The sequence below is a fragment of the Panthera tigris genome, chromosome A2 (genome assembly GCF_018350195.1).
Source record: "Panthera tigris isolate Pti1 chromosome A2, P.tigris_Pti1_mat1.1, whole genome shotgun sequence".
NCBI lineage: Eukaryota > Metazoa > Chordata > Mammalia > Carnivora > Felidae > Panthera > Panthera tigris.
This window is the reverse complement of record NC_056661.1, coordinates 3603886-3621844: the sequence shown is the minus strand read 5'-3', so window position 1 is coordinate 3621844 and position 17959 is coordinate 3603886. Positions and strand designations below refer to the sequence as shown.

Genomic DNA, 17959 nt, shown 5'->3' with positions numbered 1-17959 from the left:
AGTTATCTCCTCTCTCCCTCCCGCTTGTTGTGTGTATTTAAATGTTTACTTATTAATTTATTTATTTATTGACAGAGAAAGAGAGAGAGAGAGCAGGGGAGGAGCAGAGAGAGAGGGAGACAGAGTCCCAAGCACGCTCCTCACCGTCAGCACAGAGCCCAATGCGGGGCTCGAACCCACGAACCACGAGATCATGACCTGGGCTGAAACCAAGCGTTGGACACTTAACCGACTGGGCCACCCAGGTGCCCCTTGATGTGTGTATATAAATGTGTGCGGTATCCCAGGACCTCAGTAGGTCAGATGATTATGGGATGCAGAGTCTCCTGGAGGTCCATGGAATCCCCTAACCCAGTGAGTCTCACCCAGCGTGGCTCTGCCCCCAGGGGACGCTGGGCGAGGTCTGGGGGCATTTGTGGTTGTCATGACTACGAGTGCTCCCGGCGTTGAGTGGGCGGGGGTCAGGAATGCGGCTCGACATCCCTAGTGAACGGGGTTGCCCCCACAATCAAGAAAATCTGGCCCCAACAGACTCTTAACTACAGAGAACAAACTGCTGTTTACCAGGGGGTAGGGGTGGGGGGATGGGTGAGATAGGTGATGGGGACGAAGGAGTGCACTTGTCGTGATGAGCACTGGGTGATGTACACGAGTGTGGAATCACTATCCTGTGCACCTGAAACTCATATCACACTGTATGTTAACTAAGTGAAATTTAAATAAAAACTTAAAAAAAAAAAAAAAAAAAGAATGATCTGGCCCCAGATGTCAGCCCTGCTGAAGGGGAAAGGCCCTAGGCCGGGGAAATCCATGGGGGCAGGTGGCTGCCAAGCCCCGGGGTTGGGTCTGAGGGCCCCTTACCCAAGTCAGGGCCTGTCCCTCCTACACTCACAGCCTCCCAGGGCTACCCCTCTCAGGGCAGACGTCAAAGTCCTCCGGGCATACGGCCTGCACATCGGGCCCATGTCACATCCATGACCATCAGTCACCAGCACCTGACCTCCCCTACATTCTGTCCTCCCTGCAAATAAGAGTCCAGGATGCCTCGTTAAATTTGAATTCCAGAAGGACAGTAATATTTTAGCATAAGTACGTCCCCTTGCCGTATTTGGGATATACTTAGGCTTAAAAAAAATCATGCGTTGTTTATCTGATATTCCGGTTTAACTGGGTGTCCTGTATCTTATCTGGCAATCTGCTTCCTCAAGCAACCAGGAGACTCTGAACACAAATCAGGCACTTCGGTCCATTGGGTCCCCTTGGCACTCACCCTGGCCCACCAGGCTCCGCGCGGCCAGGAACGAAGGAACGACTTCCCTGATGTCACGCCAGATTCTTACTCTTCTCCCACTTCTCAGATCTTTGGCTTCTGTCTTCTTCAAAGCCACATCATCCATACCTCCTCTTTCAGGAAGCCTTCCAGACATACCAGGCAGCACCTCTCACCCTCCTCGGGTCCTGAAATATGGGTGACCGTCAAGGGTCATTTCTGCAGATGATAAGTGCAAATAATAACAGAAATGATGGGGACAATAATAAGACCCTGGCAAGGACTGGCTCATTTTCCATCAGGGTTTCCTACTTCCTCCTGGGCACATGGCTGGACTACATTTCCCAGTATCCCTTGCAGTTAGGTGTGGCCACGTGATTGGCCTGGCCAATGGGAGGTAAGATGATCATGGCCAATGGCCCTGTGACTGATCTGGTTAAGCGACGGAAGTCACTTCAGGGCCAGATCCACGCTACAAACTTGCCATAGGAACCTTGCTCTCTCTCTCCCCTTTTGCCAGCTGCTTGCAGAGGAGTGTTTGGAGGGGAGCTGCCCCAGGACACTTGATTCGCGCTTGATTGGTGCAAACGCAAGGAATAAAACTTTATTGAATAAACAACAAGTAACAATAAGTACATAACAAGTTGAAATTTGCTTATTCCAGCCACTGGTGTACCCTAGGATTTCTCCGCGTCTGCTACTCTGATTATTTTTGTAATGTTCAGTTTTTGAGAGAGAGAGAGAGCACAAGCAGGGGAGGTGCAGGGGGGGTGGGGACAGAGAATCAGAGGCAGGCTCCGCGCTGTGTCAGCACAGAGCCTGATGCAGGGTTCAAACTCACAAACCCGTGAGATCGTGACCTGAGCCGAGGTCGGCCTCTCCACCGACTGAGCCGCCCAGGCGCCCCTAGTCTACTCTTATCATACGAGTAGCTATATTTATGGAGGCCTTTGGACATTTGGGGGGCATGGACTCAATGTGGCCACAGCCAAACCGGTCACGTCACCTTCTCCCCACCCTGCACCACCGGTCCACTCCTCAGCTCCCACGACAGTGAAGTTACCTGAGTCGCTTATTCTCCCAAATTCTGTTTGTTTTACTTCCTCGGCAGCTCTGTTAACCTGTCCACTTCTCTCCATCTCCCCTGCCACCACCCGAACCCAGGCCACCATCAGTGCTTACGTGGATGACTGCAGTGGCTGCTTCCCAAGGGGGCGTACGTTCACCTCTGCCGTTTCGTCCATTGTCCACACGGCAGGCAGAGAGACAGCCTCTCAACACGGAATTGTCCACACGGCAGGCAGAGAGAGAGCCTCTCAAAACGGAATTGTGATGACTGGAGAAGCCCCGCCCACATGGCTCTTGGCTGGAGGCTTCAATTCCTCGCCACCTGGGCTCCTTGGGTGTTCTCGAAACACGGCAGCTGGCTTCCTCCAGAGCGAGTGATCTGAGAGAGCAGGGAGGCCACGGTGACTTTTGTGACCGAGTCTCAGAGTGTTGGACACAATCGGTTCTGCCATATTTTGTTTGTAAGAAACAACTCACTCGGTCCAGCCCACACTCACAGGGAAGAGAATTAGGCTCCACCTTTGCAAAGGAGTGTCGGGGTGCCTGGGGGGCTCAGTCGGTTAAGCATCCGATTTCGGCTCAGGTGATGATCTCGCAGTTCGTGAGTTCGAGCCCCGCGTCGGGCTCTGTGCTGACAGCTCCGAGCCTGGAGCCTGCTTCCGATTCTGTGTCTCCCTCTCTCTCTGACCCCTCACTGCTCATGTTCTCTCTCTCTCTCTCAAAAATAAACATTAAAAAAAAATTTTTTTTTAACATTTATTTATTTTTCAGAGAGAGAGAGACAGAGCATGAATGGGGGAGGGTCAGAGAGAGAGGGAGACACAGAATCCGAAACAGGCTCTAGGCTCGGAGCTGTCAGCATAGAGCCCGATGCGGGGTTCGAACTCATGGACCGCGAGATCGTGACCTGAGCCGAAGTCGGACGCTTAACCGACTGAGCCACCCAGGCGCCCCCCAAAAAAATTTTTTTTAAATAAAGGAGCGTCAAAACATTATGGAGGGGCGCTTGGGTGGCTCAGTTGGCTAAGTGCCTGACTCTATTTCAGCTCAGGTCATGATCTCACAGTTTGTGAGTCTGAATCCCAAGTCGGGCTCCATGCTGACAGTGTGGAGCCTGCTTGGGATTCTCTCTCCCACTCTCTCAAAATAAATAGATAAACTTAAAAAAAGCAAACATTTGTGGATGTTTTTTGTTTGCTTTTTTTTTTTTTTTTTTTTTTTTTTACTTTAAACTCTACACCCGACATGGGACCTGAACTCATGACCTGGAGAGGGAGAGTCACATGCTCTACAGCCTGAGCCAGCCAGGCATCCCTTTGGGCGTATTTTTAAAAACCACATTCCTTGGGGCGCCTGGGTGGCTCAGTTGGTTGAGCGTCCGACTTCAGCTCAGGTCACGATCTCACGGTCCGTGAGTTCGAGCCCCGCGTCGGGCTCTGGGCTGATGGCTCGGAGCCTGGAGCCTGCTTCCGATTCTGTGTCTCTCTCTCTCTCTCTCTGCCTCTCCCCCATTCATGCTCTGTCTCTCTCTGTCTCAAAAATAAATAAACATTAAAAAAAATTAAAAAAAAAAAAACCAACACATTCCTCAACCAATCGCTTGACCAATCCCATTGGGTCCACCTTGAATATCCTTCTAGACTCTTCCTCTTTCCATGATCACACCCTGGTACAGCAGCTGGGGGGTCCACCGATGGATGAACTGATAAACAGGTGTGGTCCATTCATACAATGGAATATTACTCAGCCTTAAAGAGAAAGGAAATCCTGATACATGATGCACCATCAATAAACACGGAGAACGTCATGCTAGGTGAAGTAGGTCAATCAAAAAGGACAAGTCCTGGGGCGCCTGGGTGGCTCAGTCAGTTAAGCATCCGACTCTTGATTTCAGCTCCGGGCATGATCTCGAGGTTTGTGAGTTCGAGCCCCGAGCCGGACTCTGTTGATAAAGGCACAGAGCCTGTTTGGGATTCTCTCTCTGTCCCTCTCTCACTTGCATACGTGCGTTCTCTCTCTCTCTCTCTCTCAAAGATAAATTTTTTTTTTAAATTTCAAAAAAGGACAAATCCTGCCTGATCCCACTCACGGGGGTCCCTAGAGGAGCCCAGTCCACAGAGACAGAGAGTAGACGGTGGGAGCCAGGGGTGGGGCAGGGGGCAGGGAGTCAGTGTTTCATGGGGACAGAGTCTCAGTTTGGGGAGATGAGAAAGTTCTGGGGACATATGGTGGGGGGTGGTTGCACAATAGTGTGAATACACTTAATGCCACTGAGCTGTGCACGAGCTGTGCACTTAAAATGGCTAGGATAAATTACAGTAAATTTTATGTTGTGTGTATTTTACTACCATTGAATTTTTTGTAATAATAACAATGCCCAAGGGGCACCTGGGTGGCTCAGTCAGTTGAGGGTCCAACTTTTGATCTCAGCTCAGGTCTTGATCTCGGGCTTGTGAGTTCGATCCCCGTGCTGGGTTTTGCACGGGGCATGAAGCCCACTTAAAAATAATGGGACACCTGGGTGGCTCAGTCGGTTAAACGTCTGACTTCAGCTTGGGTCCCGATCTCACGCTCCATGGGTTCAAGCCCCGCATCGGGCTCTGTGCTGACAGCTCAGAGCCTGGAGCCTGCTTCGGATTCTGTGTCTCCCTCTCTCTCTGCCTTGCCCCCGCTCACACTTTGTCTCTCTCTCTCAAAAATAAAATAAACGTTAAAAATTTTAAATAATAATACTCAAGTCTTTTTTTTTTTTTTTTTTTTTTTTTTAGTGTTTATTTATTTTTGAGACAGAGAGAGACAGAGAATGAGCAGGGGAGGGGCAGAGAGCGAGGGAGACACAGAATCCGAAGCAGGCTCCAAGCTATCAGCACAGAGCCTGACGCGGGGCTCAAACCCATGAACTTTGAGATCACGACCTGAGCCGAAGTTGGACGCCCAACCCACTGAACCCCCCAGGCGCCCCTATAATACCCAAGCTTTACATGGTCCTCACTGTGCCCCAGGCACCAAGCCGAGCTGTGGACTGAATCCTCTCCATCATCTGTGAATCAGGACAACAGCCATCAAGGGTCATCACTGCCCCCATTTCACCGACCAGGCAGCAGAGGCTCAGAGAAGGGCAGGGGGGCGCCCAGGCTCACAAAACCAGGATGAGATCCCCTAACCACCGCTCAGCAGCGCGTCGGCTAAGGAGGAAGGGACGCATCTCAGAGATGCAGAGCTGAGGCAGGTGACCGGCCGGCCAGCGGCCCTCAGCATCAGTGAGTGGCCAAGCCGAGATGGCCCAGGGTGGTCTGAGCCCGTCCTGGGGGCTGCGGGTGTGAGTCCTCATTTACATCTCCCCTGGGCACCAGCGCCCTTTCCCGTAAAGCTTACAGGGCATCATGGAAGCAGCCAGGAACGGCGGTGCCCGAGCAGGGCTGGGAGTCTGAGCCACAGGCTCTCCGGACGTGGGCTTTCTCATCTGTACAATCTGTAAGGAATGATTACACTTAAAATAATGTGACTACTGATGCTCGCCATGACGGCTTTTAAATGTGAACTGTCATCGCTCACCGTGGCACAACTTGACATGTGGGGCTGGATCACTCTCTGTGGGGGCTTCCCTGGGGACTGTGGGGGCTGGGCGGCATCCCTGGCCCCACCCCCTCCACGCCGGGAGCACCCCGAGTAGGAACAACTCCAAAAGTCTCCAGACACCCCAAGTGGAGTCAGAATCCCCGAGAGTTCTGAAGGCAGCATTGCCCCAGGTGGCAAAACCCCTGTGCGCGTTACAGGGTCGGGTGTCTCTGTGGAGGTAGTGTATCTGATAGAGTCAATGCTAATGAGATTCCCAGCTCTGCTATTTATATGCTGTGTGACCTTGGCTGAGTCACTTCCGTCTCTGAGCCGCAGTATCCCCACCTGTAAAACTCGAGTTCATCATTCGTCCCTCCTTCCCAAAGATGCAGGATCAAACAGCCTACGTCTATAAACGCGTCGGCCAAAGTAAGCACTCACCCCCCGGATACTTTTGTCACCGCAGCTGGGGGCTTCTGGAAGATTCTGACGCACAATGGCGGCGGGGCTCCTGCCCCCTCCCCGCCGCCGCCGCCGTCGGCTGCCTCCCCTCTGGGCCCCAGATTCAGGAGACCACACAGGCGGGCGTTGGGAACACTTCCTGTGCGGTGGCCTGTGGTACCCACTGGGACAGGTGGGCCAACGGGAGAACACAGCTGGGACCACCCCACTTCCTGCCCCGGGGGGAGGTGCTTCTCACGTTCCTTCGCCCCCACCCCCAAAAGAACACCCCCCACCCCCCAGGAACCCAAGCCGCTGCACCAGCTGCCGCCTCCAACTCAGGGGACATAGGACAGGCGGGGCCCAGCAGCTGCCACCACGGAGCCTGCCCCGCTGGGAATGTCCTCCCCCCTGCTGCTGCTACCTCCGGCATTCCGATCCCAAGGGGGTGACCTGGCCTCCCCCGTGTCCAGGACACGTGAGCCCTGAGCGGGCAGGGCCGGCTGGCGGGGGGTGGGGGGTGTTCTTTTGCCATCCTGGGTGACAGGAGACCCTCTCTGGCCGGAACCCCCAGATCCCAGGTGCCTCCACTCCTCACCTCAAGGGACTGTTCGAGGGGGAAGGGGCCGGTTGCCAGGACAACAGCCCCCCACCTCTGCCTGTGAACAAAGGGGCAGCCGGGAGAGCCAAGAACGGGGTGTTCTTTCCCCACCAACGTGACTGGCACATCCTGGCAGCTGACGCTTGGCGGGCCAGGCCCTGAGCTGCTGGGCCTGGCCACCCCAGACAAGGCCACTCAGTGTAGGGGCAGCAGGGGGTGGCTGCGGCCCTGAGGGATCTAGTTCCTGGTCAACCGCCCCTAGGCCTCTGTCCTTCCGGCACATTCTGACGAGGAAGTCAGCCCGCTCTGCCTGCAGGACTTCACAGAAAGGCCAGGGGGCCTCAGATGTCTGGCTCTGAGCTGGACGGGCCACCAGAGCTGGGTGGAAAGAGGCCACACGGAGCCCTTCCCTCTGCCGGGACCCCCGGCCTGGCATTCTGGGGCTGGCGGTGCCCAGTGGGACCTGACCGGCCCGGGAGGGGCCGGCCCAGGGGACAGTGGGTCTCAGAGCTGCTCCCCTCCCCCCAAGCCGGTACCTCCGTGCAGGGGACAGCGGGCAGTTGGCGCCATGAGGGCGGGGGGGGGGGGGGGGGGGCGGGGACAGGCCAGGGCCTGCATGTTAAAAGACCCCCGGTTTCCCGCGGCGAGCCGGCACAAGGAGACAAAACCTTGCCTTCTGGCCATCGGGCCACAGTTGGTCAGACTGTCCAGCCACTGGCGTCGCTGGGGAAGACGTAGGCAGGTCTGCTCGGCTGGGGTGTGGCTCCCAGGAAAAATACAGGACGCGCAGCGAAACTAACATTTCTTAGCATGAGTAGGTCCCTTACGATATTGGGGTCATACTTATGCTAAAAACTCTTCATTGTGTATCTGGAATTCACATTTAACTGGGTATCCTGTAATTTTACTCGATAAATCTGCAACCCACGGGCTCTCAAAGAGGCAAAACTAAACTCGCCAACGCCCTCCCAAACTCGTTCCTCCGCTGGTCCCAGCCCCGGGGAGGGCCTAGGTGGCCTCCGCCTCCCTGGGTCCCTCGCCACAGGCGCGAGTCAACCTCACCTTCTGAACCGTGGCCTGTCCACTCCCTGCCGTGGTCTCTCCCACCTACCCCCACCCTCCCTGCAGGCCTGGTCATGGGCCATCAGCTCCCGCCTGCCCTGCCCTCACCCCTGCCTTTCTCTGCCTCTTGAAGACTCCACCCCCCTCCCCAGAGACCTAAACAGGGCCTCCCTCCTCTCAATCCCCCGTTTCAACGATAAAGGCCAAAAGCTTCTGCTTGATGAAGCCCCTTCCTCAGCAGGGCTCCAAGCAACCCCTACTCCTGGTTCCCAGCCCCCTCTCCCAGAAGGAGCCGTGGTTGCCCAAAAGCTTCCTGCTTGTTCAAGACCCCAGCTATGCCCCCACCTGAGTCAGGTGCCCCTCTTCTCCGCCCACAGCCCTCCAGGGCTCCCACCCCCGCCTCTCCCCACCCCACCGGGGTGTAAGCCCAGGTCCTCCCCTAGCCTACCTGCCTCGTCCCCTCCCTCTCTCCCCCCCTGGATTGCTCTGCTCTGGCCACTTGGGCGGGCCTCTTCGCCCTTCTTCCAACACGGCAGTCCAGTGCTGCCCCAGGACCTTTGCACAGGTATTCCTGTTGCCCGGAGTACACCTCATCCGGACGGCCGTTTTCTGTTTCACCGCTGTTCAGCAAAGCACACAAGAGGTGTTTAATACACACTTCCTGAATGAGCAATTCATCACGGTGCCTGGAATGTCCTCCTGTATTGCCCTTTCCTCCTTTCTATGACTTCCACCTTTTCTGTAAGACTTCCCTCAAGCAGGTGAGCTCATTTTCCCCTTCCTGATTTCCTTTATCCATAAGGCGGCCCAAGACAGTTTCCAATGCTCCCTCCCACCCGCCCTTGCTGACCATGCTTCAGAACCTTCTGTGGCTCCCCTATGTCCTCAGGGCTCCTATCAGCCTGGCCCTGACCGAACTGTCGGACTTGGTCTCTCTTCGCTGACACCCTGCCCCCACCACATTCTACCCTCCAGCCTCTCGCTCTGCACCTTCACACTCTCTGTTCCCTGTGCCTGGAATACCTGTCCAGTGCCTTCACCTGCCTGACGCTGATTCCTCTCTCTCAGGACTCGGCCTAGACATTACCCTCCTGGAGGCTTCCCAGGACCACCCACAGCCTGGGTCCAGCCCTCCTCTGGGCTCCACTGTGCCTGTGTAGCTCCAACGCGGCCCAATCGCCTCTATTTTTTACCCTTGGGCACCAGAGCCAACTTACTCGTCAGACCCAGGAGACCCAGGACCCATGACACTTTTAAGGGTCCGTGGAAATGGTTCTTTTCAACTTATCTTAAAAATCAGGAGAAAAGAATGAATGCAATACCAGTGCAGTTGTAAAAGGTCATTTGCAATATTTTTTTCATGGAGGGAGGGACCCCAAAGTGCCTTAGGGCTGTGAAAGTGTTTTTTTTTTTTTTTAAGTTTATTTATTTTGAGAGAGAGAGAAAGAAAGCGTGAGCAGGGGAGGGAGGGGCAGAGAGAGAGAGAGGGAGAGAGAGAATCCCAAGCAGGATCTGCGCTGTCAGTGCAAAGCCCGATGCGGATGGGGCTCAAACTCATGAACCGCGAGATCAAGACCTGAGCGGAAATCAAGAGTTAGACGCTTAACCCACCGCACCACTCAAGCGCCCCAGTGCTGTGAAAATCTGAATGCAGCCCTTCTAGTCCCTGGCAAGTGTCTCCCTACTGGGTTATAAGTGCCTTGAAGGTGGTAGAGGCTGAATCCCCGGGGCTGCAGAGCACGAGCCTGGTACACAGCAGGTGCTTAATAATTGTTTGCTGAATGACTGAATATGCAGTGAATCACTAGGTCCTCGCAGCCAGGCCTGACCTGGCTCACACATAATAAGAGATGCTTGGTAAATGGATGGATGGATGGATGGATGGATGGATGGATGGATGGAAGGAGGGAAGGGTCAGACTGTGGATGGAGGGGACACCTGGGCCAACAGAGACCAATCTGGGACCAGCAGCGCCACCTAGTGGCACAACGCTGGTCTGTCTCTCCTTCCTCTAGGCTCGGCGCAAAAGAATGGGAGTTTTCAGAGCTTTTCCACTGGAAAGTGTGCCTGGAGAAGAGGAAGGGGAAGCCGGGAGGAGGAGGAGGAGGAGGAGGGTACATTGAGATCTCAGACAAATTCCGACTACCCATTTCTGGTTTTTCGACCTGGAACATCACCTCTTTGACCCTCAGCTTCCTCATCCAGAAAATGGGGGAAATTTAAAGCAGGCCTTTGAATAATGTAATAAAATAGCTCAGAAAACAGTATGTTTCTCACCTCCCACCCTGGGAATAATCCTGGACAGGTGTTGCCCTCAAGGAGCCCACCCAGGCCAGGAGGTGACAGAGGGAGGATGTGGATGGGGCAGAGAGAGGGATGTGAGTTTGGGGGTAGAGTTGTCGGATTTAGCAAAAACAAAAACAGAAAAATAAAAAGGATGCCCAGCTCAGTTTGAATTTCCGGTCAGCAAGGAATCATTTTTGAACGCTGAGTATATCCCAAATAGTGCACGGGATATACTTATTACCCCCCCCCCCAAATGTATTCCTGGTTGACCAGAAGTTCAAATTGAAGTGGACATCCTCTATTTTGTCCGGGAGCCTTCGCCTGGGGGAGACTGAGGAGGTGGGCAGGAAGACTGCCAGGAGGCGGAGGCAGTGGTGCCGAAAAGCGAGCACTAAGCCTCTGGTCGTGTAGCTGCTGCTGGTGGTGCGGTCCCCTCCCCCACCGACATACACACATGCGCAATGGCCAACGCCCCGGATTGCACTGGCGGAGAGCTGAACGTGGGGGTTGAGCACCACACTAGGGAAGAAGGTGGGCATGGCTGTTCTCCTTTCCTTCAAAAGTTGTGCTACCAGACATTACTCCCAGTGACTCTTGAGCTGTGTGACCTTAGACAACTCACTTAACCTCTCTGAGCTTTATCCATCCCAGGACTCTTATCCTCCATTACCCCCTCATCGACTTCCTGGCGGGGCCTCCAACTTACCAAGCATGGTCTGCCTCAGGGCCTTTGAACGTGCTGTTTTCCCGGATCTCTGGGGGGGGGGGGCTCTCCTTTTCTCCCTCGCTTCTGCATTAAGACGCCAATCTGGGAGGCCTCCCTTGACCACCTTATTAAAAATCACACCCCCGTTCTCCCATCTTCAGTCCTTTGCTTTTCTCAGTAACACCACCCCCCGACCTACTATGTATTTCACTCATTTCTCGTTTATTGCCTGTCTCTGCCACTGGGTGGTGAGTACCACAAGGCTGGGATCTGTTTTACTCACTGTCCCCAACGCCCAGCACAGCAGCTCCAGAAGAATGGCTGAGTGAATGAGTAGGAACGCGAACGGGTAGGAAAAAAAGGCCAGCAGCCGAGGTGAAACGTGTAACTGTTGTGGCTGGTTGCCTTAATCCTCGCGGTGTCTCAGACTCACTTGAGAATCTGACTAGCTGCACTTGGTTACTTAGATGCGAACATTCAGTTTCCTGATGTGCAAAAGCCATATGGCGCCGGTGGCCACCATATTGAATGCCACAGAATTCCAGAGCATTCCCAGCGTCTCAGAAAGCTCTACTGCCTGGTGCTAGTGTGGTCACTGTCGGAAAAACCACAGTCACAGATACCAATTTGTTTTCTTGTTCCTTCCGGGGCTTCAGAGACCCCACCCCACCCCACGTAATGTAGCAAACTTGTGGCTCCTGAGGTGAACACAGCCCCGGTTGGGTTTTGTGTGGTCCGGTGGTTTTCGTAAAAGGCAGAGCACTTTCTTTAGTCTAAAATCTTGGTGGATGTGGGAATCTCTGGGTGGGTGTCCCATAGGGCCACTCTCTGCCAGGCTGCCAACGCTTTAGCGGAGCCACTTCCTTCCTTCTGGCCCTTGGGACCACCTGAGTTTGAGACTTTGGTTTATAGACCAAGAGGATAAATGATTGGGGGGTGGGGGGGGTGGGATGCAAACAAATCCAAGTGGTTGCTGCTTTAGGGAGGGGTTGATCCAGGAGTCAGAGATCTGGAAGTTGATCCCTGCACTACCCTTGACCGACCGTCTCTGGGCCTCAGTTTTCTCATCTGTAAAATGGGGATGATAAAGGAACCGTTTGGGAGGATTAAGTGGTACCATGCAGGTCAAGACCGGCAGAAGGCACTCTTGATCTGTTCACCTATGTGGCGAAGGCTCTGTTCACATTGTTGGGTCGAGCTTGGCTCCATCACCTTCTCAGGGTTGGGACTCGGTTCCTGACGCGACGGGGCATCAGGCAAAGACCTCTGGGGTTCTCACCGCCCCTGGAGAAAAGGAGGGACTGGGGGGGGGGGGGAGGGGGGGAATCCCAGAACCTGGATCGCACCTCCCTGCGCCGAGTTCATAGGATCCCGAGGTCGGGAGGGGCGCCCTTTGCTGGATCAGGCGTCTTCCAAGGGTCGCCCGACTCAGACAGAGGGCGGATCGCGCGCGCGTCCAGCAGAAGTCCGGGCCTTCCTGGACTTCACTTGTGGCTCCAACGTCCCGGACCGAGCGGGGCCGAGGCCTGACGGCGGGCAGCCTCCCGATACGATTGGCCCTCGGGCCCGTCACTCCCGAGCGCCCGCCCCCTTGAGTATAAAAGCCTCCCCAGGGGGTCAGCCCCAGACCGTTTCCGAGCTGGCTGTCGCGCCCTGCACGTCCCGCTGACCGCGGTGAGAGGCGGGGGGGCCCCATGGAGGCGGGGGGCGAGGTCCGCCGAGTCCCGGGGCGTCCCAGGGGAGGAAGGAGAGGGGAGGACCTTCCTGGGGACTCGGCTGCTCTCTTCGGCCTGGGGAGGGGTCTCCAGCCCTGGCTGAGCTTTCTTGTCTCTTTCAGTGCCCCACCCCCCACCCCCCACTCAAAAAAAATCTAATTTCTGGAACACAGTCAGACTTTCAAACTCTCTCCTCTCAGTTCCTGAGACTTTTTTAGGGGGAGGCAGAAAGAGCCCCTAGAATTGGCAGTATTAAGGCGGGGGCGGGGGGCGGTAAAGTCCCCATTATAAAACACATCCTCTCTAAACAAAAGCAAAAACAAAAACTGTGCTTGCTTTGCAAACGCAGTTTGGAGGCGAGCAGCGGCAGCCTGTCCTGCACAGGAAATCGGCCCTCCCGGGGCTTTAGGGCGCCCCTACCCCTCCTCCTCCGCCCCGCCCTCCGCCCCCAACCCGGGGACTGTCTCTCTGCCTGGCAAAGCCCCCTTTCCAGCAAATGGATTTGCCACCTGGGGGCTTAACTCCTCCCACACCCCGGTTTCTGGTCGCCCAGCTGACCCTGGGGAGCTCGCGGGCGGCCCCCGCCCCCCCCCTCCCTTGGGTGGGTGTGGCCAATGGGTTGCTCTAGGCGGCTGGGAAGGCCTACCTATTATCTGAGTCCTTGGGACCTATGTCAGGATTGAGTCCAAGGGCCGGGCCTGGGGCCTCGGTGTCTGGGAACTTTGGAAGTTGTATCTTAGCATGCCCTGGCGGCTGGACGTCTGCGCCACTGCAGCGTTTCAGCTAGCTCTTGTTCTGGGGGCTGGAGCCGGCTGCAGACAGGTTGCAGACCCCAGGGACTTTCCGGGGGCGCTGACATCTGCCATGCGCCCCCCGCCCCTTGGTTAAACCCGCGCCAGGAGGGATCGATGGGCAAAGGGAATGGGAGAATGGGCCTCCAAGGTGCCCAGGTGAGCTCAGGCTCCGGGGCAGGTGGGGGAAATCATGGGAGTCGTGATGATCACCAGGGGCAAGTGCACCTGCTGGCCCCACTTCCCAGCTGGGGACCTTGGTAACAAGCAGGAGCTCCTTCCTGACTGGCTTCGCATGTGTGTGAGATGGTTCTGTTTATTGACCACCTACCACGTGCTAGGCACTGAGCTAAGCGCCACATGTTCAGTCCCTCTGCCGATCTGCAGGGACTCCGAGCTGGGAACGCTTATCCCCATTTTACAGATGGGGCAGGCAAGGCTCTGCCAGAGGGTGCTGCTCTCCCAAGCTCCCACCGCTAGCGAGTTGCAAATTGGACCCCAGAACTGGTGCTCTCGGGACATCCGTTCGCTGGATTGTGCCCGGGGGACAGGGCAGTGCGGCGGCCGGGTGGCCGGGCCCCCTTCCTCTAGAAGGAAAGACTCAGAATCAAGGCCAGGGGTTCACAACAGGCTCCTCCCAGAAATACCGGAAGAACCAGCCTCGAAGGCAGGCTCTACCTTTAGCGCCATTTCGCAGGTGAGGGGGCTGAGGCCAGGGGAGAGGAGGCTCCTTGCTCAACCAAGTATAGCATGGGCACAGCTGGGACTCTGGCCATCTGGGTCTGACACCCACCTGCCCTCGCCTGGCCAGAAAAACGGAACGCACCTGTGGCTCCCGTCGTACCTTGCAAACGTGTGCAGGAGAGTCACCTGGGGAGCCTCCCTGGCCACTCCGGAGCCTGACTTGGTCTGCAGTAGGGGCTGTGTGTGTGTGTGTGTGTGTGTGTGTGTGTGTGTGTGTGTGTGTATTTCTGAGAGAGCTCTCAAGTGGGAGCGGGACAGAAGGGGGGACAGAGGATCCGAAGTGGGCTCTGTGCTGACAGATCCCATGAACCCTGAGATGGTGACATGAGCCACAGTCAGATGCTCAAAGGACTGAGCCACTGAGGGGCTCCATCTTTTTTTTTTTCTTTTTAATGCTTAGCTTTTTTTTTTTTTTTTTTTTTTGAACTGGTAATATTACCTACCTGGCTCCAAAGTCAGAGGCCTGCCCCAGCCACCTGATCTTCCCTGAAAGGTGGCCACTGTTAACAGTTAACTGTGTCTGGAGATTCTGTGCCAGCAGACATCTTTGCCACCCCACCCCCGCCTTTCTTCCCTGAAGGTCTCCGGCCAGTTACACGTGAAGGTCTCTGTAGCCACTAGCCGGGCTGTGTCCCATCTTTTCAAGGCCCCTTCTGCTGGGAAACCGGGTGGTTTCCAGTGTCTTGTTGTGGCCGACAACAGGTACACATCTCTGCCCGTGTGGCAGTGCAGGTGTGGGACCAGCCCCTGCAGGTCTCTGGGTCTAGGGGAAGATGGCTCTTGAAAGCAGGTAGCCATCGGCGAATTGCCGTCCACAGAGGTTTTGCACCCCAGGTGCCTCCCCAAAGTGTTGATAAAGTGGAACTCTTGGCGTTGGCCTTGAAGGCGTGGCCCTGGAAACAGCTGCATCAGCAGCACCTGAGAGCTTTTTAGAAGCAGATTCGGGGCCCCACCCAGCCCTGCTGAACCGGCACCAGCATCTGCGCGGGCCCACTTGCGGGTGCAGGTGAAGGACGGGGAGGCAGGGCTCTAAAAAACGGGGGGGGGGGGGGAGGTCGCAGGGCAGATGTGAACCCGGACTTCCTCCTGGGGGGAGGGACAGGGCACGCTGTACCCTGACTGATCCGTGCGTCTGCCACAGTGCCTGTTCCTGAGAAATGTCTGGCGACGGGACAGAAGCCACCGTCAGCAGCAGCCCGGTGACAGCGGAAGAACCGGAAGAACCGGTACAGCAGGTGAGGGGGGGGCGGGGCCTGCTGGTAGCACGTGGAGGTCAACAGAGCTCTTTCTGCGGGTGAGGGTCCCTCACCCGCACCCCGGACACGTGTCTCACGGGTGGGGGCGGGGGCAGAACCGGAAACCCCAGAGGCTTGGGGGAGAGCAGGGCTCCGCCCCGAATCGCCCCTCATCCTGGGTTTGCCTGTTCCGGGCATTCCCTATAAATGGAGTCCTGCGATCTGAGACCCCTTCGTGTCTGTCTTCTCCCCCTGAGCGTCATGTTTTGGGGGCCGTACCCACATCGTGGGTCGTCCGTGCTTCGTTCTTTTCTTGAAGCCGAGGTAAAACGACACATAACAACGATGCAAATACTGTGCTGAATTGTGCGCGCTTCAGCGGCGTTGAGTACATTGGCCATGTGCAAACCGCCACCGCCATCTAGTTCCGGAAGCTTTTCCTCACCCCAGATGCAAACGCCATCCCCGTTACCAGTCATTCCCATTACCTTGCCCTCCTCCCCAGCCCCTGGCCCCCACTAATCTCAGTTTCCCTATTCTGGACATTGCAGAGTGAATTTTATAAATTCACTTTCATAAATTCACTCTGCAATGTCCAGAATAGGGAAACTGAGATTTACCTTTTATCGTAAATTTATGGTAAATTTAAGGTAATTTACCTATTACCTTTTATGTTAGGTACCTCATGAGTGAAATCCTGCAGGATTTGTCTTTTCGATTTCCTTCCTTTAAAAACTGTGTGTGTGTGTGTGTGTGTGTGTGTGTGTGTGTGTGTATGGAGGGGGGGGTGTGGCGGGGTCAGGGGAGGTGCAGAGCTAGTCACCGGGCTCCAACTCGCAAACCTCGAGATCATGACCTGAGCCGAAATCGAGTCGGACGCTTAACCTACTGAGCCGCCCCAGGTGCCTTCCTTGCTTTTTAAAAAAAAATTTTTTTTTTAATGTTTACTTATTTTTGAGAGAGAGAGAGAGAGACAGAGTGTGTGAGAGGCGGAGGGGCAGAGAGAGAAGGAGTCACAGAATCCGAAGCAGGCTCCAGGCTCTGAGCTGTCAGCACAGAGCCCAACTCGGGGCTCGAGCTCACGAACTGTGAGATCATGACCTGAGCCAAAATCAAGAGTCAGATCCTTAACCCACTGAGCCACCCAGGCATCCCTGATTTTTTTTTTTTTTAAGTAAACTCTATTCCAAACACAGAGGTCGAATTCACGACCCCAAGATCAAGAGTCCCATGTTCTCCAGGAGCCAGCCAGGTGCCCTGAGACTATGAATTTTTTTAAAACCTACCTTATACCATACTTTTTTTTTTTTTTTCTCTTTAATCCACTCACCAAATCATGGACATCTGGGTTGTTTCCACTTGGCCGTCAGGAATGCTGTGAACCTTCATGGGCGAGTCTTGTGTGGATGCGTGTGTCTTGTCCCTGGGGTAGATTCCTAAAAGCAGAGTTGCTGGATCACCCAGGAGATTGGTGATTAAGTCCTGAAGAGACCTCGTGGGTAAATCCTGGAGGCAGACGGTCTAAGGCCCAGAGTGGCCGCTGCCTGGTTTTGTGATCTTGGGTGACTTACTCAACCCCTCCGTGCCCCAGTTAACCCTTCTGTAAAATGGAATAACGTGCCCCACCTCCCGGGACTGGCGGTTAAGTGCGTTCAAACGCGAGTTCACACGGTGCCTGTGAGTCTCCTGCCGGTATCTTCACACGAGTGATCTTTGCAACTCCTACTGAACAGGAATGGATGCCCGCCCCCATGTTATGGGTGCGGAAACTGAGCCTCTGTCCCAGCAACTCAGTTCTGCTCCCGTAGGCTAAGAGCAGCCATATTCAATATGTAAATGAACAGGGGCGTGGCTGTGTGTCAATAAAACTTTATTTACAAAACCAGCCGGCAACGGAATATCAGCCACATAGAGGAATGGAGCACAGACACCTGCCACCATGTCGATGGATCTGGAGGATGCTGTGCACGGTGACAGAAGCCAGGCAGAAGGCCATGTCCTGTGTGACCCCACTCACGGGGGTCCCTAGAGGAGTCCTGTCACAGAGACACAGTGTAGATGGTGGGAGCTGGGGCTGGAGGCAGGGAGTCCATATTTCCTGGGGACAGAGCCTCAGTTTGGGGACAAGTTCTGGAGACGGATGGCTGGGGGTGGCTGCATGACAGTGTGCGTGAGCTTGACGCCACTGAGCTGCGCACTTAGAAACGGTTAAGATGAGGGGCGCCTAGTGGCCCGGTCGGTTAAGCGTCCAACTCTTTTTTTTTTTTTTTTTAATTTTTTTTTTAACGTTTTATTTATTTTTGAGACAGGGAGAGACAGAGCATGAACAGGGGAGGGTCAGAGAGAGGGAGACACAGAACCCGAAACAGGCTCCAGGCTCTGAGCCGTCAGCACAGAGCCCGACGCGGGGCTCGAACCCACGGACTGCGAGATCATGACCTGAGCTGAAGTCAGACGCTTAACCGACTGAGCCACCCAGGCG

At 55.1% G+C, this 17959-nt stretch overlaps 1 protein-coding gene and 1 long non-coding RNA gene across 3 annotated transcripts in view; one reads left to right on the top strand and one right to left on the bottom strand.

Moving 5' to 3' along the window:
- Window positions 1–764: 764 nt before the first annotated feature.
- LOC122236548 overlaps window positions 765–17959 on the bottom strand; it is a 20025-nt gene continuing 2830 nt past the window's right edge. Inside the window, exons 2-4 of the long non-coding RNA XR_006214589.1 lie at window positions 16808–16913; window positions 2453–2717; window positions 765–1458 (exon numbers count right to left, since the gene is read on the bottom strand). This is a non-coding gene — a long non-coding RNA (uncharacterized LOC122236548). The remainder of the gene's footprint in view (window positions 1459–2452; window positions 2718–16807; window positions 16914–17959) is intronic.
- Window positions 12611–17959, top strand: part of PLIN3 (perilipin 3) — a 17958-nt gene continuing 12609 nt past the window's right edge. For both annotated transcript variants that reach the window (XM_042977848.1, XM_042977847.1), the window contains exons 1-2: window positions 12611–12666; window positions 15384–15477. In XM_042977848.1, the coding sequence (XP_042833782.1) occupies window positions 15400–15477 (78 nt within the window). In that variant the 5' untranslated portion in view covers window positions 12611–12666; window positions 15384–15399. The remainder of the gene's footprint in view (window positions 12667–15383; window positions 15478–17959) is intronic.